The sequence below is a fragment of the Narcine bancroftii genome, chromosome 3 (assembly GCF_036971445.1).
Source record: "Narcine bancroftii isolate sNarBan1 chromosome 3, sNarBan1.hap1, whole genome shotgun sequence".
Taxonomy (NCBI): Eukaryota; Metazoa; Chordata; class Chondrichthyes; order Torpediniformes; family Narcinidae; genus Narcine; species Narcine bancroftii.
In genome coordinates, this window is record NC_091471.1 from 249,813,194 (window position 1) to 249,840,884 (window position 27,691).

Sequence of the window (27,691 nt, forward strand, 5' to 3'; positions counted from 1 at the left end):
TCCCACATCCTTTGGTAGTCTCGGTGGCCCACTGATGTAAAAAGCTGTCGGCTGAGATCTCGTGGCACCTCATGAAGGCCTTGAGATAGTGTAGCCACATATCAAATTTAACAGAGGTTTCTGGTTCCTTGGGATCAGTTTCCAGCTTCTCCACTCATATCGCCTTGTCCATGGCAAAGTAATCAGGATATTAAATTGTAGCTCGGTCAATGACCACACATAGACACGGAGCACACGGTCAAAGGCTTTTATATCCTGAAACCTCCAGCATACAACTATATGCTTCTGGCCTGGATCCAAGGCTGGAATTGAGGGAGGAGTCTAAGACTCTCAGCCTTTATTGGGAAACTACGGGGAGGAGTTACCAGGTCGGAGGTGGGCCAGTCTGAGCAGTGAGGTCCCCCAACTGCATTACTGTGTTCCACCATAGATATTCAATGCAACAGCATTTTGAAAAAACTCCAGTGATTGTTGAGATTTGTTGAACAATTTCTTTATCTGTGTTCTTGAGGCAGAAATTACAGATTAAACATGAACAAGCTTGAAGCAATAATATTGTTATATTCAATATTGAAATATCACAACAATCAATTATTTTTTAGGATGTTCCAGGAGCAGGCTTTGAGGACAATATCAATTTATAGCATTGATTATGTATTGGAAAACTAGGATACAAAATATTATTATTCAAACTTAGAAAATAATTCAGCAAAGTATATTTTGCTATTCAGTTAGACATGTTCTTAATTATATATGTGTGTGTGTGTGTGTGTGTGTGTGTGTGGTGTGTGGTGTGTGGTGTGTGGTGTGTGGTGTGTGGTGTGTGTGGTGTGTGTGTGGTGTGTGTGTGGTGTGTGTGTGGTGTGTGTGTGGTGTGTGTGTGGGTGGGTGTGTGTGTGGTGTGTGTGTGTGTGGTGTGTGTGGTGTGTGTGTGTGTGTGTGTGTCTGGTGTGTGGTGTGTGTGTGTGTGTGTGTGTGTGTCTGGTGTGTGGTGTGTGTGTGGTGTGTGTGGTGTGTGTGTGTGTGTGTGTGTGTGTGTGTGTACATTCAGACCTTGTTCGCCTGGCCAGTAACCTTTTGAGAGCTGAGGCATTGAATTTATAAAAATAACAAAGATATGCATCTTAGCAATGAAAAAATTCCCTCGTGCAAAATTTGGTTTCGGGAGTGTGGTGAATGAAGGGGGAGGTGAATGGTGAGACTCTTGATTGTCTAATAGACTTGGGGAGTGCTGACAGCTACATCCATGAGAGAGTTGCCAGAGCCTTAAATTTGCAGAGATATCCAGTGAACCGAAAGATATCGATGGCTTGTAGTGAACTTACAAAAACTGTACGGGACAAGTGTAAAGTTACTTTAAATTTGCAGGGACATTGCCTGGCTGATGTGTGGCTCTTTATTATGCCAGAGCTCTGCGCCCCTATGGTACTGGGGTTAGATATTCAATCTCAGATGAACAGAGTAGTGTTAAATTTCGGTGGGCCACTACCCACACTTACCATCCCCCATGCTAGTTACTGCAGTCTGTCCACATTAAAGATCAAAGCTCCCTCCCTTTTCAGTGATTTATCCCGAGTGTCGGCCGATTGCCACTAAGAGACATTCCTACAGCAAAGAGGATCGTGAGTTTATCAAAACTGAGACCCAGAGATTGCTTAAGGAGGGAGTAATTGAACCCAGTAAGAGTCCGTGGCGAGCCCAAGTGGTAGTTGTGAAAAATCACACTAAGAAACGACTGGCTATTGACTACAGCCAGAAAATCAACTGTTACACTAACCTGGATGCCTACCCCCTACCACGCATCAATGAAATGATTAATCAGATAGTGGAGTACACTTTGTATTGCGCTATCGACCTCAAAGCAGCTTACCACCAAATCCCCATTTAAAAAAAAAGGAACAACCCTATACAGCCTTTGAGGCTGATGGGGGGTTATACCAGTTTAAAAGGGTACCTTTTGGAGTCATTAATGGTGTGTCAGTGTTTCAGAGGGAAATGGATAAGATTGTTAGGACGTACAAGTTACCCTGTTACAGGAGGTGCTACCTGAGGCACTACATTCTATTCGGTCTTTATTGTGTCCTGCAACAAATCAAACACCTCATGAATGTATGTTTGCCTTTCCTAGGAAATCAGGAACTGTGATGGACAGGCCAGCCTGTTTATCTGAGCCTGGAACTGTGCTGCTGAAGAGCCACGTTTGGGTGCGTAAAACAGACACCCTAATCCAACCAGTTCAGCTACTGCATACTAACCCCAACTACGCTCATGTTAAATTTCCAGAAAGAAGTACTGATCTGGCCTCGCCTGGTTCGCCCCTTCCTCTCACCCCTACTCAGAGGGAGCCTAAGAGGTTGGACTCACCCCCCTAGCCTGTGACCCCTAGTAAGCTTTCAGGTGGCTATGCTGAGGCTCCACTGCCTCACGCTGGTGATTCTGGAGCGGGTCCAGAAGCCAGTCCTTCCCACACTACAGACCCAGGAGCTATACCAGTTCCCAAGGTTGCAAAGGAGCCACCTGTTTTGGGACGAAGCACCAGAATTCGTAAACAACTTGGTAGGCTGACATATTCATAAAACATCTCATTATATTTTGATTGCTTGCTAGATACTGTCGTATTTTGACCGTTAGAGTATCTCAAGACCAAACATGGTATCCATGAATCGCTTGCTTCAGTCTTTCCTAGCAGCTGTCCTTTTGATTTTAACCCTTCTTCTGCCAGGGGGAGACTGTGGTGAATGTCTGCCAAGCTGCCCGTCTCCCCTCTGGCGAGCCTTGCTGTACTAACATTGGCTGTGCATTATCTCTACTGTTAAGGACACTCCCCTTGGATATAACTGTATATGCACCTATTGTCTTTCATTATTGTACCATGAGTTTCTGCTAATAAAAGCCATGATTATTGTTTGAGCACATTGTCTTTGTCTACTTCATCAACTGGCACTTCAGGAAGAAGAAGCTTAATGTCCTTTGCTAATCTAATATTATCTTAAAAGCTGAAAATAATGATCAGTGTGTTTTTTTTAAAGCATTAGAGGAGAATGTTATTAGACATTCTGTCAATCCAAACTGATGATAATAGCAGAATTCTTTCTATCGTGCCAAATGCTATGAATGCAAATATAATTATACCATAGACTAGATTTAAAAAGTCACAAGGAAAGTTCTTCAACTGTCCTATGTGGCAAGTTCAGGGGCTGAAGTTGAGCACACTGGAGTTCCTTCTGCAATATACCACACTTCATTGTGCCGATCAATGAATGTCATGGGGCTACATGAAAAAGAAATTAAAAAGATTTTAATGAAATAATTTTTGTTATTATAGTGAATATGTACATGATATACACTACACATCATAGAATGAACATCATCCCCATCCTTTCTCTTAAAATTCCATCTCTTCTGTGCTGACGAGGACACCAAAAAAATTGTCTCCAGAGCTAACCGCCCAGAGCTAACCGCTATTAAAATTATAATGATTTTTGTTTTCTGTAAGATTGGCATTATTATGCTTTTGTCTAATTTTTCTTGCTGTTGGAATAGGCAAGATTCCAGTCTAATATATGGGAAATTATCGATGTTCATGTAACAATAGCACTGCACTGTTCTTGGCATTATTAAAACACTCTTTACATATTCCCTTTACTTCCCTTGGATTTTACTTGGTCATCTGATACCCATATCTTCATTTGTATTGCACAGATAATTGGCCAGGTGGAGATAAAGAATAATTATTATCTCCCCATTTAAAATCTTTAAATTAAATATAGAGGGCTAAAATTATCTTACAACATGAGGATATTCCATTCACTCCATTACCCAGTTATACATCAAAGTAAAACATCAGTCTGGTAATTTGCATTGTCTTTACCTGTCGTAGACAGCACCATAGTAATAACCGGAGACAAAACTTTGGTTAGCTTTAGTCAGTTGTCCTTTCAGACTCGAGGAATAGTGATTTGAATTCCACGTCGTTAACCAACCCCCAAAGGATTTCACAAAAGTATACATCTCTGGGTAGTCAATAAAATAGACCTATGCATTATAAAAGGAAAATAATTAGGAGTCAGAAGTAGAAATTAGGAGTGTATAATGGCAGGGATTGTTATAAGAATAAGAGACCAATAACTTAGGTGCAGAATTAGGCCATTTATCTCAGAGTCTCATCTGCCATTCAAATTGTGATTGATGTATTTTTCCTCTCCTGCCTGGAACCTTTCAAACCTTTTCTAATCAAGAAGTTTTTATTTTAAACTTTATTTATTCATTCAAAATAGAGATAATAAGTAACATATATAACAATAAACTAAGCATTAATGATATATTTTATATATATATATAAAAGAAAAAAGAAAAAGAGAAAAGGAAAAAAAAACCCCTTTTACCCAACTCTCCTAAGGAGAGCCATAAAGAGAAAAAAATTGAAGAAAAATTAAGCATACATATTAAGATCTAATCAATGTAAATCAAAATGTAAATATTCTGAATATAACAACCACTTATTAATAAAAAAACCATAGTTATCACACGAAACATGTGATTTTTTCCATTATTAAACAATATTTCATCTCATTATGCCATCTATTAATATCAATCATATTCGTATCTTTCCATGTACTAGCAACACATTTTTTCACTACAGATAATCCTAAATATACAAAAGCAAGTTGAAATTTATCTAATCCCAGACCTTTCAGAGGTTGCAAACTACCCAATAAAAATACTGTCGAATCTACAGGTATTTTAATCTTATACAGGTATTCCAGAAACAATTGTACTTTCTTCCAAAAAGATTGTGTGTGTGTGTGTGTGTGTGTGTATACATACATATACATACACACATGACCAAACCACATGAAAAAAAGTTCCAACAACGTTACCACATCATCAAAAGGTTATTAATCTCTACTTGATCTCCACAGCAATTTGTGGCCATAGATTCATCGCCCTTTTGTTGAAGACATCTATCTGTTTGTAATTATCTGAATGCCATAATCCAGCATTTATAAATAATTCGTCTAATTTGACAGGTAGTTAAGAGATGTGATGTTACTCATCAGAGAACAAGAATCGAGCGTAAAGTTTATCTATTTTGCCTCTCCAATACATTGTCAAGTAATGCCAGCAGCAAATCCAAGAGTAAATGAAATCAGATTTGTAGTCCATTCTAAAGTATTAAGATGAAAATAACTAAATAAAATAATAAATCTGCTTGAAACTATCTTGTTTTGTGGTAATAGAAATAGATTTGCTCCTTGGATAGATACATTACAGTTGTGGCAATTCAGTGGGAACTTCTATAAGAAGATAGTTTATGTCACTGTATTCCAATACATTTATATTTCTAGGTGCTAATTTATGAAGAAATTATGAAAGAGGCCAGTAAATTAATGCCAATTTGGATTAACTAACCTCCACGCATCTGAATTGCATTAAATTGGTAATGTTTGACAGATGTATTTCTGAACCATGGGGTCCACTTCAAAATGTTCCTTGCAAATTAGAGGTTGATTTACTCTGTTGATTTGTGTACCATTTGAAAGCTGTATGAGAATTGATAATCTTTTAGACCACGGAGTTAGTTATAGACTAGGTCCTTGGAAGAGGGATGGTACTGTTACAGAGTTCTGTGTTATGTATTGTGTGGTTTTATGTTGTGTGGTTTTATGTTAAAAAGTGAGTTTACCAAGGTGAAGGTGAACTGCTGAGAGAGTGGGAGACGGACTGAGCATGTGTAGAAAATTATCTAAAAATGTCTGGACTTGGATGATAAACCACCACTGAGTGGTGCTGTGGAGTGGAAGGAGGCCCAGAGCATGAGTCATGGTCTGGAGGACAGTTTAAAGTGTTGGGATTTCAAAAGGGATGAACATTCTGAAGGCAGCCAGAAGGATCCGGACCAAGCGAGTGGTTCCTCTCTCTGCAAGCAACACAAGACAACTACAAATTTTGTGCTCTCTCACTCTCTCTCAAAGATCTTTTGGCTTCAGTTTACCAAACAAACTGAATTTTGTTGATGATCTTTGCTTCGGTTGAGATCGAAGTTTTGTGAGTCTTGTGTATTTTGTGTCTAAGTTTTTTTGTGGGCTGGTTGGAAATATAACTTAGACTTTAATTACATATGTAATATTTAGGCTGGGGAATTTATTAGTTTTACACTGTTATAGATATTTGCATAGTAACCAGCGGGCATTGTTATAAAATGAAGGATTTTGAATTAAAGTTTGAAGGTGAATTTTTGTTAATAAAGTAATTGTTCATCCTTACCCCTGTGTGATATGCCTTCTTTGTGGTTGCTAGTTTGATCTTGTAACTGGAGTCATTCTACAGTCTCCCTCAGTCAGATGCTGAGATGAGGATAGGAGATGGCTTAGGAGTCCTGATCTACCATGCTGATGTAACAGACAAGAAAGCACATCAGGGCCTCTGCTTCCTCAGAAGGTTGGGGAAACTTGGCATGCCACTAGCATCCTTTAACAATTTTTATAGATCACCTTTGAAAGCATCAGGGTCCAGGTACAGAAACTGCTTCACCCAAGACTGCAAGAAATTTCAGAGGGTGTAAACATGGCTCAGGTCGTCACACATGCCCACCTCCCCTCCATTAGTTCCAACTACAATTCCCACTGCCTTGGAGAATCAACCAGCATATTAAAATAGTCATTGAACCCTGGCCCCCTCCTGTCAACTATGAAATTACATACCACCAAATTCAAGGACAGTTTTCTTCCAACCATTATCAAACTCCTGAATGAGCCTCATTATAGTAAAATTGCTTGATAGTAAAGTTGCCTTTGCTCTGTCATATCGATCTGTAACTGTGTACTCTGTCTTGAACTATGCATGACATGCCTAACTTGTCTGTTTGCAAAACACCTTCTATCATTGTATTTTGGTATGAGACAATAAATTTGATCATGAACCACTGAATTATATCATAAAAAAGGCCTGGTGGTTAAAAAGTTGAAGCAAACATAACTGGTCTAAAGTCTATTTTTATATGAATTTTGAATGAATTACTCACATCAGAGTCAATGGGAGCTGGGGGGTTTTCTTGATAAGCAGCTGGCATCAGAAAGTGGACAATGTAGTCCTTGACTTGCATTAATCTTTCATTTTCAGGTATCTTAAGCAGAACAGGAGCTGTCATGTCAATTTTCTTGCCTGTTTTTTTAAATAATACCATTATTATTGGTTCATAATGTATAGAATATTCCTGCAATCTTTCCTCGTCTGCTACTGCTTAATGAAAGATAGGGGGAAATCCTAAACAAAATAATGTAAATGCTGAAATTATAGTTGAGAGTAGAAATGTATACCATGTTGATATCTGCCGCATGTTGAAAATGCACAACCAAGTTGGGCAGAATAGAGCACAAAGTGAAATCAGACTGGAGTGGGAAAATGGAATGAAACACAAAAGTTTGCAGTCACTGTGATTTTAAGTGAAAACACAGTCTCGCAGTGTCCACAGGCGGTAAAGGTATATCACCGACCATTTGGGCCTGAGCCCTTCCTCAACCTCGATATAATAGATAATAGATCTTTACCTTCTATAAACTCAGCGAGACCAGCATTTCAGTGTTTTGAGTAGTGGGAAAATGTTTTTTTTAAGAGTATCATTTGTGGGATGCAGATATTAGAGGCAAAACCTATATTTGTTGCTCATCCTGAACTACCGACAAAATAACTAGCTTGCAAGACTATTCTTTCTTTTATTATACTTATGAAAAGTTTGGGGATTGCTTCTGTAAAGGAAATGTATTTCTTATGTTTTCTCCTAGATCACTAAACCCCTCAAGTAATGTTTCCTTTTCTCTGATCCTTCATTATTCAAGATTTCCCACATTTACCATCTTTACCTTTGATACTTGCAGCAAACATGCTGACTCTGAACTCTTATTCTCTCACTTTTCAACATTTCCCACATCAGACATTCTCTCTTCTAGCAGTGGTTCCTAATCTACCGTATATTTTGGTGTATAAGTCGACTCATGAAACAATCTCACAGAAATGGAAGGGTCTACTTGTACGCCAGATATACATTTGAGTCCAAAAATCAGCTCAAAAACCACTCCACTTGATTCAGTGTACAAGTCAACCCTTGAAAAATTGATTTGGCATATGTTGACCATTGAAACCGCTCCCCTCACCCCCAAAAACCTGACTATAACAGATTTTCATTAAAATTTTTATTGGAAAAAAACATATCAAGAACCCTTCAAAATCACTATTCACAATCATTATCTGAGGCAAGGACATCCATACTGTTTAAACAGTCATCATAGGGATCCCAGTCTGTATCTGATGAGCTTTGTCATCAGTGTCCCATAATAAATCTTACGTTCCATCAATTGCTCAAGGGATACTGCACTTTTTAAATGATTTTATTAGTCTCTAACTTTGTCCCATGCCTTGAGCATGAAGTTACACAGCACATCAAGCGATGCAGCATGCATTACCCCGCCTTTTGTGAACGGTTTTTCTGCACTCGACATCCATGTGTTCCATTCCTCACGCACATGGTCTTTGAACGGCTTGTTCAAGGAGATATCGAGAGGTTGCAATATAGACAAACCACCGGGGATAACCTCCCTGCAAGTATTATTTAGTGCTAATCTACTTTGAGTGTCCTCATTTAAGTGGCTACAAAACATATCCCAGACCAGCAAACTCCATTGCTTGCATAAACCACCTGTTTCATGCATTTTCTCTCCCTAGTTTTACACCATTTTTATCCATCTATCCTTTTTCATAAAAATGTACAAAAATACCAGAAGAGAATTTTATTTTAGGTTTAATTTTGAATTTGAAGATTATCACGGGTCTTAACTTCGTCCCATTGGCCGTGCACAGTTACACCATGATAAACCTGGTCCTTTCATGGCCTGTACTTCTGGTTTGCACAGTTTTCATACCTTTCTATTCCTTTGTTCTATTGCCTATCATGTCAAAATTTATGGGAGTTTCATTCACATGTCCAATATTTGCCAAGGCAAACTGGTGTTTCTGCTGGTTCCGTCTAATAAATGTACAACTTTAGATTCAAGACCTTTTGATAGTTTCTGTGCAACTTTTGTTTTTTGGCATAATACCAGATTTTTCCTGTTCATGAAACAGTTGCACCAGCCTACTGTCGCCTCAAAATGATCACAGAGTTCTGGGCGCATCTCTGCCCAGTGCAGTGAAAATGTTATTTTACTTAGGGTGGCTCTGTTCATGCACACATTCTGCAACATGATTTTCCAATTCTGGCCAACAAGTGATTCCTCTTCTCACTGAGCATTGTTTTTTTGGTATTTTTCTTAAAGTCTCTTCTTCCTTCCGCCAATCCCTTACCAACTCCTGCTGGGCCCATCACTGGACCCCCTGCAGTTTGCATAGAGATCCAACTGCTCTGTGGATGATACCATTGCCCTCCATCTAGCCCTCACCCACCTGGAAAATATTGCCCATGTTCAAATGCTGTTTATTAATTTCATTTTGGCATTCAACATAATCATACCTTAGTACCTGATAGGGAAGTTGAGCCTGCTAGGTCTAAACACCTCCCTCTACAATCAGATTCTTGACTTCCTGTCAGGGAGTCCTCAGACAGACCGGATTGGAAACAGCACCTCCATGACCATCACATTGAGCACGGGGGGCCCATGATTGTGCAGTCAAACATAGCTTAAATCATATCATCGTTTGCTGATGACATGACAGTGGTGGGCCTCATCAGCAAGAACGATGAGTCAGCATACAGAGATGAGGTACAGTCTCTAATGGACTGGTGCACAGCCAATAACCTGTATCTGGACATAAATAAAACAAAAGAGAAGGTTGTTGACTTCAGGAGGATCACCCTCTACTGGCTATTGATGGTTCCAACGTTGAGGTCAAGAGTATCAAGTTACTTAGTGTGCACTTGATGGAGAATCTTACCTGGTCCCTTAACACCAACTCCATAACCAAGAAAGCCCAGCAGTGCTTCTACTTACTGCGAAGCCTGAGGAAAGCTCATCTCCCACCCTCCACCCTCACCACATTCGACAGGATATATTGAGAGCATTCTGAACAACTGCATCACTGCCTGGTTTGGAAGCTGTACCACCTCAGACCGCAAGACTGTGCAGAGAGACGATAGTGAAGTCAGCGGAAAAGATCATCGGAGTCTCTCTTTATACCATGGTGGATATCAATTACACACGATGTACGTGGAAAGCAATAAACATTGTGAGGGACTTCGCACACCCTCTCGTAACTTTTCTCCCTTCTGCCATCTGATTGGAGGTACTGGAGCACTTGGGCCCTTACACCAAGATTGGGTAACACTTTTTTTCCCCAAGCCATCATCCTGGAGAAACGCTATCTTGTCTTTACCGTGCAATGCATGGTATGAATGGCAAATAAAGGTGACTTGACATATTTCAAACTTTCTTGCAACAGCAGTTGGTTTTCTTGGCCATTTCTATCCCTTTCATATTTCCACATTTGATGGAGCCTCCACAATAACAATCACCTCCAGCCAACGACCAGCAGATCAATCAGCGCGATTTTGGGTGTCGATTTATACCTCGACAAATGCTCAGCATCTCAGGCATCGCGATTTTTGAAGGTAAACCTATACACTCGATATATGATAAACCCTAAAAATGAGGCTGAAAAAGGGGAATGGGGGTTGACTTATACACTGAAATATACGGTACTCTCTTACACAACCAACCTCCACCTACCCTTATTATAGGATTCTAATTCAAGAATCAACTTTATCTTTTTCCATGTCAATCTTCAAGCTTAAAAACAGCTTTAGAAAAAAAATTATATTTGTTCCACTAAAGCTCTGGACCTCCCACGATTGATAGATTGTCATAAAAAGTTCTGACATTTTTTTCATATTTTGTAGCTATTTTATTAGATAATTACTTGTCAAGAGTATCTTGAACTTTATATTTAAAAATCTGTTACCCCTACATTTTCAGTACCTAACATTTATTTTGTGGCAACGCACATAATTGCAGCAGTGAAACGGCCCCGCTTGTCCCGCTTGTCAGCAGGGAAGCCACCTCAAAGATGGCATTGTAGGTCCTTCTTCTCCAGTGCAGACTGGAAGTGCGCTTAAGTCAGCGTGATGGAAGTTCCAGGACATGAAGGGTGGGCTCCAGATGGCTATAAAGGATGCAGCATGAGCTTCAAAGAAAATCGGTTGTGCTAAACAAGCTCACAGCCTGCTGTCTCAGTTCTTTTGCTGTGCTCGTGCAGAACCCACAACACTGGTGACCCCGATGGGTCTCCATGTTCTGAAAACTCAGCATAATAGACCCCGTATCTGTAAGTTCCGTGGCATTGAAGCTGCCCACTTTCTGGACGATCAGGCCCCACACTTGGTTCAGCCAAGCAGAGGCCCAGATCAAACAGATGACTTGAGCTTCAACAAAATACTTCCACGTTGTCAACTCGCTTGACCAGGAAGCCGATTACCTCATCCAGGTCCCGCCAGAGGAAGGTAAACTCATGGTTCTAAAGAACCTCCTCATTAGCACTTACGGACTATCACGGCGCGAAAAGGCCACCAGGCTCCTTCACTTGGATGGCCACGGGGACAGGATGTCATCTGCCCTCATTGACGAGATGCTCATCTTGGCTGAGGGACAGAAGCTCTGCCTCATGTTCGAGCAGGTGTACCTCGAGCAAATGCCCGAAGACATTCGGCTGCTACGGATTTCAGTGACCCATGTAAGGTCGCAGCATGGGCAGACATCCTCTACCACTCCAAACGCGAGCCCACAGACACAGTCAACCGTGTTACAAGGCCACAGCGCAAGCCAATGTCAGTCCAAGATGTGAGCAGGAACCCCTCCCCCCCCCACCCACAAACTGAAAGGTCCATACCAAAATGTTGCTTCTACCATCAACAGTGGGGAGCAGAAGCACACAGGTTCCACCTGCCATGCTTGTGTCAGGGAAACAACAAGGCCAGCAGGGAAACAACAGGGCCAGCTGATGTTAATGGACACAGCAGCTGGCTGATTGAACAACCTACTCCATGTCAGGGACAGGATTTCAGGCCACAGATGCAGAGGTAAGCATCATTGCCCCTACATCACTCGAAACATGCACGAGACTTCCCGGACCCACTCTGCGTGCAGCCATCAACACCACCATTAAAACTTTTGGCAAGAGGCACATCCCTGTGCATTTTGGCAAGACCACTTTCAATTGATCATTCACACTGGCATCCGTGAACAAGCCACTTCAAGGCGTAGATTTCCTATGTGCACACTGTCAATTGGTAGACTTCCAGGGCAAACAACTGGTCCATTCAGTGACTTTCCAGACAATACCCCTCAGTAAGCCCCCCCCAGCTTGCCTCTGTTGAGACTTCGCATGGCCAATACAGCCACCTCCTTACCAGCTATTCCTCCATCTTGCGCCTACAGTTCACCATTGTTATGCCGAAGCACATCATCCAACACCACATAGCAACCACAGGCCCCCAATTCTCGAGCCCAATGACTGGCTCCTGACAAACTCAATCTCGCCAAGGAAGAGTTCAAATGCATGGAAGAAATTGGTATCGTCTGGCATTCCGACAGTTCATGGGCCTCTCCCCTCCACTTGGTGCCCAAGTCCAATGGCAGCTGGAGACCCTCCGGAGATTACAGATGCCTCAACGATGTGATGACGCCAGACCGTTACCTATCCCCCACATCCAAGATTTTGCAGCAAACCTCCACAGTGCACGCCTTTTCTCCAAGGTCAACCTCATTCGGGGATACCACTAGATCCCCGTTCACCTAGATGATGTTCAAAAGACCGCTATCATCACCCATTTTGGGCTCTGTGTTTCTTCACATGCCATTTGGCCTGAATAAACGCAGTGCCTCATAGATGCAGTCGGCAAAGACTTGCCTTTCATTTTTATTTACTTGGACGATATCCCGGTAGCGAGCAAGACTCTTGAGGAGCACATCTCACACCTCCACCAGCTTTTCAACCAATTTGCCGAGTTCAGCCTCACCACCAACGTAATGAAATGCAAGTTCGCCCTCAAGGAAATCGACCTTGAGCCAGAAAATTACCAAAGACAGCGCCATTCCTTTACCCAACAAGGTGAAGGCCATATGACAGTTCACCAGACCGACAAATCTGAAGAAGGGACTGCAAGAATTTGTGCACATGGTGAATTTCCACAACAGGTTCATCCTCACAGTTGCCAGCATCATGCGCCTACTCTTTGCATTAATGTTGGACTCCAAGAAAGAGCTCGAATGGACCGACGAAGTGAAGACCACTTTCCAACAAACCAAGGAGTCCCTGGCTGCCATTCGTGGATGTAGTCACAGCCCTCATGGTTAACACATCCAACACGGTAGTGGGTGGTGTCCCAGAACAGTTCATGGAAAACACCTGGAGGCCCCAAGCCTTTTTCAGCCATCACCTGCGAGCGCCTGAACTGAAGTTCAGCATGTTTGTCAGAGAGCTACTAGCCCTCTACCTCATCGTCTGCCATTTTCACTACTTCTTGGAGGGATGGTCTACATGGACCATAAGCCGTTGATGTTTGCATTCTCCAAATCTTCTGACCCATGGTCCACCCACTAGCAGTGGCTCTTATCTTGCATCTCCGCATTCACTACCTACAACTGCCACCTCTCAGGCAAAAAGAATGTTGTTGCCGATGCTCTCTCCAGGCCAGCTCTTCGTGCCCTGTCGCAAGGCATCAACTACCACCTGGCCCGAGCCCAATAGGACGATCCCAAAACCCACAGTTTCAGGATGGCGATCCTGAGTCTGCAGCTCCGAGACCTCCCACTGGACATCAATGGCGCAACTTTACTCTGCAACGTTTCCACTGGCCAACCACAAATTCTTGTTCCTGCCAAATGACAACGAACTGTTTTCGATACACTACACGGCCTTTCCCATCTCCCCATCTGAATGACAGTGTGGGTGATATCCTCCCAGTTCATCTGGCACGGGCTGAGCAAGTAGGTTCATCAATAGGTGAAAACCTGCACACACTGCCAAACTGTTAAGGTCCAGCGGCACACCACTTCACAGCTTCCACCATATCCACCTCAAATAGTGGGCCCTTTGCCGGTCTCCCAAAGGTCACACTCCTGCTCACGATAGTGGATGGATTCACCCGATGGCCGGAAGCCACCCCCATCCATCCCGGACGCCACCACGGACACAGCCAGGGCTTTCCTCTCCGCCTGGGTCTCCCGTTTTGGAGTCCCAGTGCACATAACTACTGACCGGGGTCTCAATTAACCACCACTCTTTGGAACAAACTCTCTAAACTCCTGGGCACCCAGCTACATTGCACTACTACCTACCACCCTCAGTTCAATGGACAAGACGAGCGTTTTCATTGTCAACTTAAGTCGGGACTGATGGCACAGCTTGAGAGGCCAAACTGGGTGCACGAACTACCGTAGGTCCTCCTCAGTATACACACAGCATCTAAGGATGACCTCAAAACCTCCTCAGCAAAGTTAGTCTATGGCGAAACCCTTGCAGTCCCAGGCCAATTCCTCCCTTCACTGCCAGGCCAAGACTCTGACACCGCCATCGTACTGGAAAGACAGAGACAAATTGGGATCACTCATACCACCACCGCCATCGTGACATTGTCATCCACCCTCCAATTACCCCACAGAATTAAACTCCTGCGACTATGTGTTTGTTTGCAGGGGTGGACACAGGCCACCCCTCCAGCGTCCCTATGAGGATCCCCACAAGGTGCTGCAGAGAAATGCATCTACTTTCACTCTCAACATCGGGGGCAGAGAGGAACTTTTCACACACTGAGCTGCCTCAAACCAGCCTACTTTGATTTTTCAGAGCCAGTAAAGGTCCCACTGCCAATATGTAGAAGTCGGCCAGCCAAGCAGCAGATCTCACCCACGATGCATCACTAGACCACCAGCGCCAGTTCTGGGGGGTGAGGGGAGTTGTGTGGCAGCGCACATAATTGCAGTGGTGAACCGGCCCCGCTTGTCAAGCTGCGGCAAAGTTGACGTCGCGGGTCCTTCTCTTCCGGTGTAGACCGGAAGTGCACGTACAAGCTTAAGTCAGCATGACTTAAGTTCCGGGAGGCAAGAGGTGGGTTCTGGACAGCCTTAAAGGCTGCAGCACAAACTTCAAAGTAAATAATTTGTGCTAAACAAGCTCCTAGCCTGCTGTCTTAGTTCTTTCGCTGCACTTGTGCACAACCCACAAATCCAGCCTCTGTCTCGCAGTCCCAAATTAAGTGTTATCCCTGCATATTTCCTGTTTCATTACTTGGTGCCAACTCAACTGGCAATTCTGAAACTTTTCCTGAACTTCTCTGATTTGCTACTTATTTTCTTGCTGTTTTGATGAATTCCCCAAGACTTATTTTCACTGTGCTGGTTCCTTGCTGGTTAACATTATGGCCTAGTTAACTCTCATCTACTACTATTTCACTATGCACTTAAAAACCCGCTTTTTCTTATATCTACAGATTAGAGACTCTCCTGGATACAGTGAACATTTGATTTACTTGGCACTTTATTCTGGTTAAACCCTTTTCAGAAGGGGTTTAGTGGCTACTATTTATACTCTTACATTAAATTTGAGATCAGTCCCATCGATAAGATTTGGGGAAAGAGGACTTTTATGCTTCTATAATGCAGAGCTTAAGCCCGAAATGTTGGTTATGTACCTTTATCTTTGCAACATAAAGTATGTTGTTTGACCTGCTGAGTTTCTCCAGTATTGTGTTTTTTCTTCAATCACAGCATCTGTAGACTTTTGTGTTTCACTCTCGCATTATGCTTCCAATTTATTTATTATATGCAATTACAAATAGAGGTGTTACCTGGCACGAAACCACGTAGCCCATTGGTTCCACGCCAGCTCTTAACAGAGCAGTTCCGTCAGTCCCATTTACTCCCCTTATTTCCCCATGCCTCAACAACTTATTCTTTCTCTCATGTTTACCAAATCCCACAAATTCTTTTGCCACTCATCCCTTACACTAAGAGATGTTTTACAGTAATTTTTTGATTTACAAGCATATGTTCGGGATGTGGTAGGAAACCTGTGTGGTTAGAGGAGGATGTGCAAACTCTAAACAGGCAAAACTTGAGATCAAGATTGAATCCAAGTCTTTCGATTCATAAATCTGAAGTACCTTTTTAATGCTCTATAATTTCTATTGTTTTGTTTTGAAATTAGATATATGTTTGTGATTTTTAAATTTATTTTAAATTTAAATTTAGTTACACAGCATGGTAATGGGCCCTTTTGACCCAAGGGCCACCCAGTTAATCTACAACCCCCATATATTTTGTAGGGTGGGAGAAACTGGAACTGTAGCAGAGTTACACTAACTGTTACACTAACTTGGCCGCCCTCTGGAAGTAAAAATAATTATTGCTTTTCATTTTACATCTTTTGAATAATACCTTCTTCATTTTTGCCCTGGATGTAATTAAAGAGTTTTATGAATCCATGATAGCTGGCAAATTCCATAAAAACACTTGTAATGTTGGTTGCAGCCCACTTTGATGCCTTATAATGACGAACCTGCATGTAAAGCAGAATAGAAAAGCAATGTTAAACACAAAGCAACCAAACTAGTTAAAGCTTAATTACTGGGCACAAATAAACACATCTCAACTCCCACTTGCCATTTTTATTGCCCCACATCAGCCACCTTCCTGGTTCCTTCCAAAGAGTATTGTACCAGTCTAGATCAAATTGAAAATGTTTTTTGTTGACTGTATCTATCAACACTAAAATCTAAGTTGAGACATTTCTATTTTGTTTTGGTGATGGCTGCTTACAGCTGTCAGGAATCTCATCTGAATCAAACTCAAATCCTCATCCCATGGTACTGAAAGGACCAGTTGTATCAATAATATCATGAATTTATCTTTTAAATGTCAGTGATTATAATGAGTTTATTGTCCTTTACATTTTCACTGTACTATACACCTAAATTCTTGCTTACTGCTGCTGGACAGGTTCTTCTGAAGGAAATAAAAACAATTACAATACTATTCATTAAATTAAATAGTTTAAGGGTGAGTTTATTATCATCCGATTGTACAAGTACAACCTGATGAAACAGTATTCTTTGGTCCTCAATACAAAAACATGCAAAGATACAGACAGACATCACACACACACACACACAAACAAATAATATGCAGTACATACAGTATATGCTTAGAAAAATAAATATTTGGTTTACTAGGGAGGATTAATACCATAAAAATGAATATTTTTCCTAGAATACAATATCTGTTTCAATCAATTCCTTATTTTTTTTTTAAAGTTTCTTTAAGGACTTATATTAAGCGATTAGAAAATTCTTATGGAAGGGAAAATTTCCGAGAGTAGCAATGAGAAAATTGATGTGGGATTTTCAATTTGGAGGTTTAAGATTACCGAATTTTCAGCATTATTACGAAGCAGCTCAATTTAAATTTCTTAGTGCATTAATGAATATGGACGACCAAGATAGAAATGGTGGTTATTTTAGAAAAATTTCCTCATGAGTTTTTGTTTCGATGGAATAAAAATTTACTACGAACTTACGATGTGCCAATATTGAAACATTTATTGAATTTATGGACAAGTAAACTTTAAAAAATTGGGACTTAAAAATATATATTCTGGAAGATTGCCATTATATAATAATCAACTTGTTCCTTTTACAGTCTCCAATGCCACTTTGAAACAATGGGAAAAGAAGGGAATAAAAAATTTATCTGATTGTTTTTCTGAGGGTTGTTTTTGTTCCTTTGACGAATTACAAAGGAAATATGGTATTAGTGGAAATTCTATATTTGTATATTATCAATAAAGATCTTTTGTAAAACAGTTATGTGGTTGACATATAATTTTATTACCTGAATCTAGTTTTGAAGAATATGTACTTTCAATACCAAAAAAGGGATATATATCTGATTTGTATTGTATTTTACAAGAAATTGATAGTAAAAAAGACTGGGATAAAGATAAGTTGAAATGGGAAAAAGATTTAGGACATAAAATAGCTGAAGAAGCTTGGATGGAAATTTGTCAGAATAGTATTCGGAAATTAATTAACACTAGACTAGCGATGATTAATTATAATTTTACTCATCAGCTATATTTAACGCTGGAGAAATTTTAAAAATTTGGTCTTAGTAAGTTGGATTCTTGTTTTCGATGTGATCAGACGGCCAATACTTTTTTGCATACTGTTTGGCTTTGATCGATTGCAACAGTTTTGGAAAGGTATTCAATCTATTTTTAACAGTTTATATTATATCCATCTTGTATTAGATCCAGATATATTTTTATTAGGGAACATGCAATCATTAATTGATTTAGGTTTAGAGGATTATCAGATTTCCTTTATCTATTTAGCTTTAGTCGTGGCTAAGAAATGTATAGCATTTACTTGGAAAGATAAAAAATATACTAACTTTAGATAGATGGTATTTGGAGATGAAGTTCTGTTTGACTATGGAAAGGATATCTTTTTCAATTCAGGATAAGATGTCTTTTTATAAGTTAAAGTGGACTCTGTTTGCTAATTATATGCATTTAAGTTTGATTTAAATATATATTTAAGCGTGATATTTTAGTATTGATAAAAAAAAATTTTTGTTGTTAGAATTTTTTTTAGGTTAAGTTTTATCTCTTTTTTTGTAAGTGGGTATTTTTTTTTCCAAATATAATATTGTTAATTTTATTAACTCTTCACTCTTTATTTTGGGGGGGGAGGGTTGGACTAATTTTAAGTTAGATTGTGTTACAATTAATGGGGGGGGGTTATTTTGTGTAGTTTTCTGATGTAATATTGTAATCGTACCATTTTAATTTTTTTTTCTTTAAATGTAATTCTCTATTGTATTCATGTTATAAAATTTTAAATAAAGTCTTCAAAAAAAAGAAAAAGAAATATTTTAAAATAAATAGTAGAATCTCGAAGGGATTACATGAACAATTCATCATTTGTTCAGCATTCTCACTTCCCGTCGGAAGAAGCTGTTTCTCAGCCAGGTGGTTCAGGCTCTGATACTCCTGCATCTCTTTCCCTACAGGAGTAGCTGGAAGATGCTGCGTGTGGCGTGAAGTGGGTCTTCAACGATTTTGCATGCTCTCTTTAGATACCCCCAGTGATCCTCTCTGCTGCTCATTGTCCTGGGCAATGACCTCTGATCTAATGGTCCTCAGCAATTGTACCAGGCTGTGATGTAGCCGGTCAGGTCAGTCTTGAGTGAGCGCCTGTAGAGAGTGGACATTACAGTGGCTTGCCCGTTTCAGTCTTCTAAGGAAATGCCATCTCTGTTGCGCCTTTCTGACAAGTGAGGAGATGTGTGTCTATTATAGGTCAATTCTTCAATGAGATCCAAGGAACTTGGTGCTCTCTCCTCTCTTCATTACCAAGCTATTAATGTGTGGTGCACAGAGGTCATTCCTGATCCTCCTGAAGTCCGCAATCATCTCCTTTGTCTTGACAATGTTGAGACTCGGGTTGTTATTCTCACAACTCTGTAGTGCAACTCATCATTGTTACTAGTTAGGCCAACTATCTGCAAAACTTGATGATTGTGTTGGAGCTAGATCTGGTGTTGCAGTCGTTGGTCAGTAGCATGAACAGGAGTGGGATGATCACACAGCCCTGAGGTGTGACAGTGTTCGATGTTCTGTTGTCAATCCAGACAGTCTGTGGTCTTTCTGTTAGGTAGTCCAGAATCCAGTTAGAGAGGGGTGTTGAGTCCCAGCGAGGACAGCTTCTCCACCAGCCTCTGGGGAATGATCTGATTAAATACTGAGGTGGCCGATGAACAAGTAGGTCAGGATTAAATACTGAGGTGGCCGATGAACAGGTAGGTCAGGATGGAATGGAGGGACAAGGCTGTAGCATTATCAGTGGAACAGTTCCTTCTGTAGGCAAATTGAAACAAGTCCAGTATCTCTGATGTACACAGTATATCACCAGATACTCAAAGCATTTCATTGTGATGGAGGTCAGTGCCACTGGGCAGTAGTCAATGAGGCCTGTGACTGTTGCCATCTTTGGTACTGGGATGACGGTGGGTGTCTTAAAACACCCAGGGAAGAATGATGGCTGCAGTGATATGCTGAAGATTCCAAAGAAGAAATAATAAATGCAAAAGTTAGATAACAAATATTCACAGTTACCATAGTGTAAGAAAAAAGTGGGGTTACAATAGTGCAGACAGTCCTTTTTGTGTTATTAGAGTAGTCTGTGATCAGTGTTACAAGGAGAGGTTCAAGAGTCAGATGACATATGTATTGAAACTTCTTGAATGGAAGTGCTGGTTTCAGCCTTCTGTATCTTCCCAAAATTAGCAGGAAAAAGAGGTTGTAACCAAGGTCCTTATGTAGCAGAGTTAAAAATGGATTTTAATAATTCTATTCATATTTGCAAATTTATTTATGATTTAAGGATTCTGTATTTCTGAATTTTATCTCAATGTTATTTGTATTTACTGTTATTTTAGTAATGCTTCTGGTGGAAACGATGTTTTGTGGTGGAACACCCTTTGTGTCAATTCGAAGACCCTCCTCTCCTGCTCCTTACAGTGTTCCTTACACTGCTGTGAGATCAAAGCTGCAGAATGGAAGAAAAACCAGAAGGCAATTAATGTGTTATGTTATCTTCTGCAGAAAGTGAATAAATGCTGGAAAACAATTCCGTAAGTTGGCCCTACGCAAGCCCATTACACTGGGGCTGTGACTCAGATCAGTGCCATGGGCTTGCATAAGCCGTATAAAAAGAGACAAATCACGGCATTTATTCGCTTCCTGCAGAAGGCAATATAACGTATCAATTGCCTTCTGGTTTTTCTTCCTCTCTCTACGCCTTTGCTCCCTCAGCAGTGCAAATAACATTGTGGGGAACAGGAGGGGAGGACCTTAGGAGGTACTGCAAAAATCGTTCCCACTGGAAATATTAATAAAATAACAGTAAATGCAAATAATTCATTGAGATGAAATTCACAAACACAGAATTATTAAATGATAAATAAAATTTGCAAATACAAACTGGGAATAAGAATTATTAAAATGCATTTTAACTGTTACACTTATTTGTTGTATCAAATTAATTCATTAATTTTACATAACTTATTGTGTTAAATAAATTATCTATTAATTGTTTATTGGATTGAGTGAAAGAATTCATGAAAGCATAGGTCAATTCTTTGGTTTACTTGTTCACTATCAGTAACCAATGCAAGTCTTCTATGCATTTTATTTGTAAATTTCAAAATTGCTTCTCACCTCATAATCTGAGTTTGCACAAAGAAGATTATAATTGAAGCATTCCTTTACTTTTCTGCAGTGAGCTGGTCTAGAATAACTGTCAACAAAAGCAAATGGAAAATTAGATTAAGCAGTTCATATGTTGGCATTGTACAATGTCTTAAATGATGGCTACATTTTTGGCAGATCCATTTATCTTACTTGACCTCGCTTTCCTATTCCATCATTAATTGGTTTTCCCATTCTCAGTCACCTGCACTATTGGCTAATGCTTGTTGCTTTATTGTACTGTTAGTAGCCAGGTTTAATTCTTTGGGCCCCGAGGTCTGGAATTATCATCCTTACCTCTCACTCATCCTTTATACCCAACCTTCTGACCAAACCTTCAGTCATTGTCCCAAATGATCTCTTTTTAAAAGTGTGTTTTTTATTAGATCATGTATTGATAAGTGTCATATTGCAATTAAGGTGCTGTGAAGTAGTAGTAGTTTTTAAAATGACTAGACGCAGATAGGAAATCTGACTTGGACATGGCTCTTTCTTTTACTCTGCAGTTAAAAACATTGATAAGAACTTTTAAGGCTGCAATTGGCAGAGTGTGTGGGGAATGTGGAGCACAGTTAAGTAGATATTTCATTGCAGTATAGATCTTCTGGGTCCTGCTTGATTGGGATATAGAGGAATTTCACGAGTTTAGCCTACCTTTAGGATTAATAATAGCAGTTGAGGAAGGCAACGCAATAGTGTACACCATCCAAGGGACAGATGATCATTGATGAACAGTGTGGTTTTGTTTTAGTAGTCAATTTCATTGATGAATGTAATCAAAGTTCTTATTCAATATTTCTTGGGGCATTATCCAGCAAGGGTAACCGGATAAAGAAAGGTAAAAGACTATTCATCCCTAACTCTAACTGACTTGCTGTAATCGACAAGAGGACAAGGAATTTGTACAGCAGTGCTACTTCCTGCCTTGAATCGTATACTAAATCATACAGCACAAAAGCAACCCCTCATCCCACCAATTCTATACCAATCAAGAAACATGCATTTACTCTTCTACTAATCCCATTCCAATTCCTGCACTGTTTGTACGTTCTTCTGGTGTCTGCGTGGGTTTTCTCCACGGGCTCCTGTTTCCTCCAGCAGTTCAAAACATACCAGGGATGTAGGCTACTGGGGTGCAAATTGGGCGGCACGGACTCGTGAGCCGAAATGGCCTGTTACCGTGCTGTATGTCTAAATTTTTTAAAATTTAAATTAACAATAATTATATGCCTATTGTCAATGTCATGCCATAAGAAATCATGGAACATCAAGGGTTTGCAATCCCCAAGATAAAATGCCTCATTTTATGAAGAAATTTATCTTGTACCTGGGCAAAAAAAAATACCTTGCATGATTTAAAATTTTACAGCAGAAATCAGCTGAAAGTGATCAGGTACTTGTTTGTAATTAAGCACAAGTCAGATTTGACACATATGGCGTGACTCCGGTGAAGCCTTTTACTATTCCAGATTATTTTATCAGATTGAAATTGAATTTCTCTCTCCTGTTATGTCTTTCCATTTTCTGACCTGTTTTCAGCTCCTATCATACCAAATAAAAGAAGAACGAGTCCCATCCAATACCTGTGGAACAAAAGAAACAAATGGAACCAACTGAAACAGACAGAACTCGATCGTATTTTCATTCTTCACTTTTATATTTTACTTTTTGTTTACTATGCAATAGATTTAAATCATTAATAAAAACTGCAATAATAGAAGTGTTTTTTTCTTATTTACTGTATTCACATTGTAAGCACTCAATCACTTTAGTGACACAAATTAAATTTTAAATCAATTTGTTTAGTGATATTACCTTGTTCCTAGATGGCACTGGAAGAAATCAGCTGAACCCATATAAAGGTGCTAAACCCTCCCTACCATATAACCCTTTACTTTCCTTTTGCCCGTGTGCCTATCTAAAAGTCTTTCAAAGGCCCCTAATGGTTGACGGAGTCACGTGATGGAGTAGTGGCCGGACAGTGAACTCCAGCCCTCTCCAGAAAAGTCGGGAAAAACAAAGGAAAACACAAAGGCACAGAAATAAAAGTTAAAGAAAAGTGAGTATAAAGGTGGAAAGAAGATGGCGACAAAAAAAGAAAAGTCGAAAGCAACGGTAAGAAGAGAGGAAGAGAAGACAACGGAGGAAGAAGGTGAAGGCCTTACCTGTTCGAAGAGGCCCGCTGTAGAGAGAGAAACCCGCTCCCTCAGGTCGGTAGATAATGGACTACAAAAATGGCTCGCTGAGCCGAGTAAAAGTGCGCAACCGCGCATGAAAAAAAACACACCGACGGGAGGGGGGACCAGCTGAGGAGTCGATCTCCACAGCCGGCAACGACAGCTGCAGAACTCCTGCAGCAAGAAGAGACCACAGAAGACAATGGAAACAAGAAAGAAGAGAAGAAAAGGGCAACAAAGAAACAACAGTTGGCCAACCCAGAGGAAGAGTACAGTGAAATAGAAGAAGAAAAGAAAGGCAAGATAAAGGAGGTACTTTCTCTTATTAAAGGATACATGAATGGCAAACACAGGAATTTAATGATTTAAGAAAAAGAATAAACAACACAGAAGAGAAAATGAATAAAATAGATATGACCTTAACAGAAATGGGAAAGAAAATGGACAAGATGGAAGAGCGGGCAGTAGCAGCAGAAATGGAGGTAGAAGACTTAAAAAAGAAATTGGAGGAATCTAATAAAAAAGCGATAGAGACACAAGAACTGTTAGCTCAAAAAATAGATATAATGGAAAATTATAACAGAAGAAATAACATAAAGATAGTGGGCCTTAAGGAAGATGAAGAAGGCAAGAATATGAGGGAGTTTATAAAAGATTGGATCCCTAAGACCCTAGGATGTCCAGAACTACAGCAAGAAATGGAAATAGAAAGGGCACATAGAGCAATGGCCTCTAAACCACAACCACAACAAAAACCAAGATCTATTGTAGTAAAATTCCTAAGATATACTACAAGAGAAAAGGTACTGGAGAAGACAATGGAAAAAGTAAGAGAGGGCAACAAACCACTGGAGTATAAAGGGCAAAAAATCTTCATTTATCCAGATATAAGTTTTGAACTCCTAAAGAAGAGAAAGGAGTTCAATACAGCAAAGGCGATTTTATGGAAGAAAGGGTATAAATTTATACTAAAGCATCCAGCAGTATTGAAAATATTTATTCCAGGACAACAAAACAGACTATTCTCGGACCCAGAAGAAGCACGAAAATTCGCAGAACAATTACAAAAATAGACTGAGGGATGAAGACGGGTAATGAGAGTAAAAATGATCACGATTGATATGTATGTGGCTAAAGAGGTATAAGAGTGAATAGATAAAATGTGCATACGTGAAGGTATCTGTACAGAGGAAAATATAGATAGTATAGACAAGAATGAATAAGGGAAGGTAATGGAATAGAGAGAATAAGGAGGGAATTAAAAGAGTGACCTTTGTTACATATGAAAAGTGAAATCTTTTCTGGGGAGGGCTGGGTGGGGAGAAATAGCGGTCACTGCAAAATCAGTTGACGCTTGCGAGTGAATTCGCAAACCCAAATGGAGAGGGGAGATGTGGTTGTCCGACAAGGGATAAAGGACAACTCAGGAGGGGAAGGGGGAGATTGGGGATAAAGAAGATATAAATAGGAGAATAAGGAAAATGTTGGATGTTGTAGGAATGTTGTCTTATAAAGAGTTGAAAATAAGAAAACAGAAATGGAAAAGGAGGAAAGGTAATGATGGAAAAACGGAAGGAGAAGATAAACAAAGTATAAAATGGCTACGCTGAACTATATGACTTTAAATATTAATGGAATACATAACCAAATTAAAAGGAAGAAACTACTAAATTTACTGAAAAAGGAAAAAATTGATATAGCATTTGTCCAAGAAACACACTTAACTGAATTGGAGCACAAGAAATTAAAGAGAGATTGGGTAGGACATGTAACAGCAGCATCATATAATTCAAAAGCAAGAGGAGTGGCTATATTAATTAGTAAAAATGTGCCATTTAAAATAGAAGAGGAAATAATAGATCCAGCAGGGAGATATGTTATGATAAAATGTCAGATATATTCGGAGTTTTGGAATCTACTTAATGTATATTCACCTAACGAAGAAGATCAAAAGTTTATGCAAGATATCTTTTTGAAGGTAGCTAATACGCAAGGGAACATACTAATAGGAGGGGATTTCAACCTGAATTTGGATCCAAATATGGATAAAACGGGGAAAAAAATTAACAGGAAGAACAAAGTAACCAAATTTATAATTAAATCAATGCAAGAAATGAAACTTTTGGATATATGGAGGAAACAAAACCCAAAAGAAAAGGAATACTCATACTACTCGGCTAGACATAAAACATACTCAAGAATAGACCTATTTTTGTTATCAGCTAGTATGCAGGATAGAGTAAGAAAAACAGAATATAAAGCGAGAATACTATCGGACCATTCACCCTTAATATTGACAGTAAAGCTAGAGGACATCCCTCCAAGAATGTATAGATGGAGATTAAACCCCATGCTACTTAAAAGACAGGATTTTAGAGAATTTATTGAAAAACAATTAAAAATGTATTTTGAAGTAAATACGGAATCAGTGGAAGATAAGTTTATACTATGGGACGCAATGAAAGCATTCATTAGAGGGCAAATAACCAAGATGTAACCAAGATGAAGAAGGACTATAATCAGGAAACAGAGCAGTTGGAAAGGGAAATAGTAAACATAGAAAAAAAATTAGCAATGAAGGAAGATACAACTAAAAGAAGAGAATTGGCAGATAAAAAAATAAAATATGAAACATTACAAACATATAAGGTAGAGAAGAATATAATGAAGACAAAACAGAAATATTATGAACTAGGGGAAAAAACGCACAAAATCCTAGCATGGCAGCTTAAGACAGAACAAGCTAAGAAAATGGTATTGGCATCAAGGAAAAAAGACAAACAAATTACATATAATCCAAAAGAAATTAAAGAAAACTTTAGAGAATTCTATGAACAATTATACAGAACTGAAAACGAAGGGAAAGAAGGGAAAATAGAGGAATTTTTGACTAAAATTGAACTACCAAAACTACAAATAGAGGAACAAAATAAATTAACAGAACCATTTGGAATAGTAGAAATACAAGAGATAATAAAAAAATTACCAAATAATAAGACACCAGGAGAGGATGGATTTCCAATAGAATTCTACAAAACATTTAAAGACTTATTAATACCGCCCCTCCTGGATGTAATCAACCAGATTGATGAAACACAAAGCTTACCAGATTCATGTAAAACAGCAATAATTACAGTAATACTAAAACAAGGGAAAGATCCACTCTTACCAGCATCATATAGACCAATATCTTTGCTAAACACAGACTATAAGATAATAGCTAAACTATTAGCAAACAGATTAGCAGAACAGGTACCGAAAATGGTAAATTTAGACCAAACTGGATTTATCAAAAAAAGACGCACAACAGACAATATTTGTAAATTTATTAACTTAATTCATGCAGTAGAAGGAAATAAAGCACCTGCAGTAGCAGTTGCTTTAGACGCAGAGAAGGCCTTCGACAGAGTAGAATGGAATTATTTGTTCAAAGTATTGCAAAAATTCAGTTTACCGGAGAAGTATATTAATTGGATTAAAGCATTATATAAGGGACCGTTAGCGAAAGTGACAGTAAATGGACATGTATCAAAGCAATTTAACTTAAGCAGGTCAACGCGGCAGGGATGCCCACTATCACCTTTATTGTTTGCGCTAGCTATAGAACCACTAGCAGAATTGATAAGAATAGATAATAATATAAAAGGAATAAAAATAAAAGACAGGGAATATAAAATCAGTCTATTTGCAGATGATGTTATAGTGTACTTAACAGAACCAGAACTATCAATAAAAGAATTATATAAGAAATTGAAGGAATATGGAGAAGTGTCGGGTTACAAGATAAACGTAAATAAAAGTGAAGCAATGCCTATGAATAATGTGGATTTCTCAAAATTTAAGAAGGAATCTCCATTCAGATGGCAAATGCAGGCAATAAGATACCTAGGTGTACAAATAAACAAAAATCTAGGCCAATTATATAAACTCAATTATATTCCACTAATGAAAAAATTACAGGACGATTTAGAGCATTGGAAAGATCTACCACTAACACTGATAGGAAGGATAAACTGTATTAAAATGAACATTTTTCCAAGGATATTATACTTATTTCAGGCACTGCCAATACAACTGACAGAAAAATTCTTCAAAGAGTTAAAGAAAATAATAAGGAAATTTTTATGGAGAGGGGGGAAACCGAGGATAGCACTAGATAAATTGACAGAATGGTATAAACAAGGAGGCTTACAATTGCCAAACTTTAAAAATTATTATAG

The 27,691-nt window shown here is 39.3% G+C and overlaps 1 protein-coding gene across 1 annotated transcript in view; it reads right to left on the reverse strand.

The window, feature by feature from the left end:
- Window positions 1-477: 477 nt before the first annotated feature.
- LOC138756812 (heme-binding protein 2-like) overlaps window positions 478-27,691 on the reverse strand; it is a gene marked incomplete at its 5' end in the record, with an annotated part of 39,267 nt that continues 12,053 nt past the window's right edge. Inside the window, 5 exons of the mRNA XM_069923201.1 lie at window positions 478-3,271; window positions 3,872-4,035; window positions 7,025-7,164; window positions 16,422-16,542; window positions 21,265-21,343. Of these exons, the coding sequence (XP_069779302.1) occupies window positions 3,178-3,271; window positions 3,872-4,035; window positions 7,025-7,164; window positions 16,422-16,542; window positions 21,265-21,343 (598 nt within the window). The remainder of the gene's footprint in view (window positions 3,272-3,871; window positions 4,036-7,024; window positions 7,165-16,421; window positions 16,543-21,264; window positions 21,344-27,691) is intronic.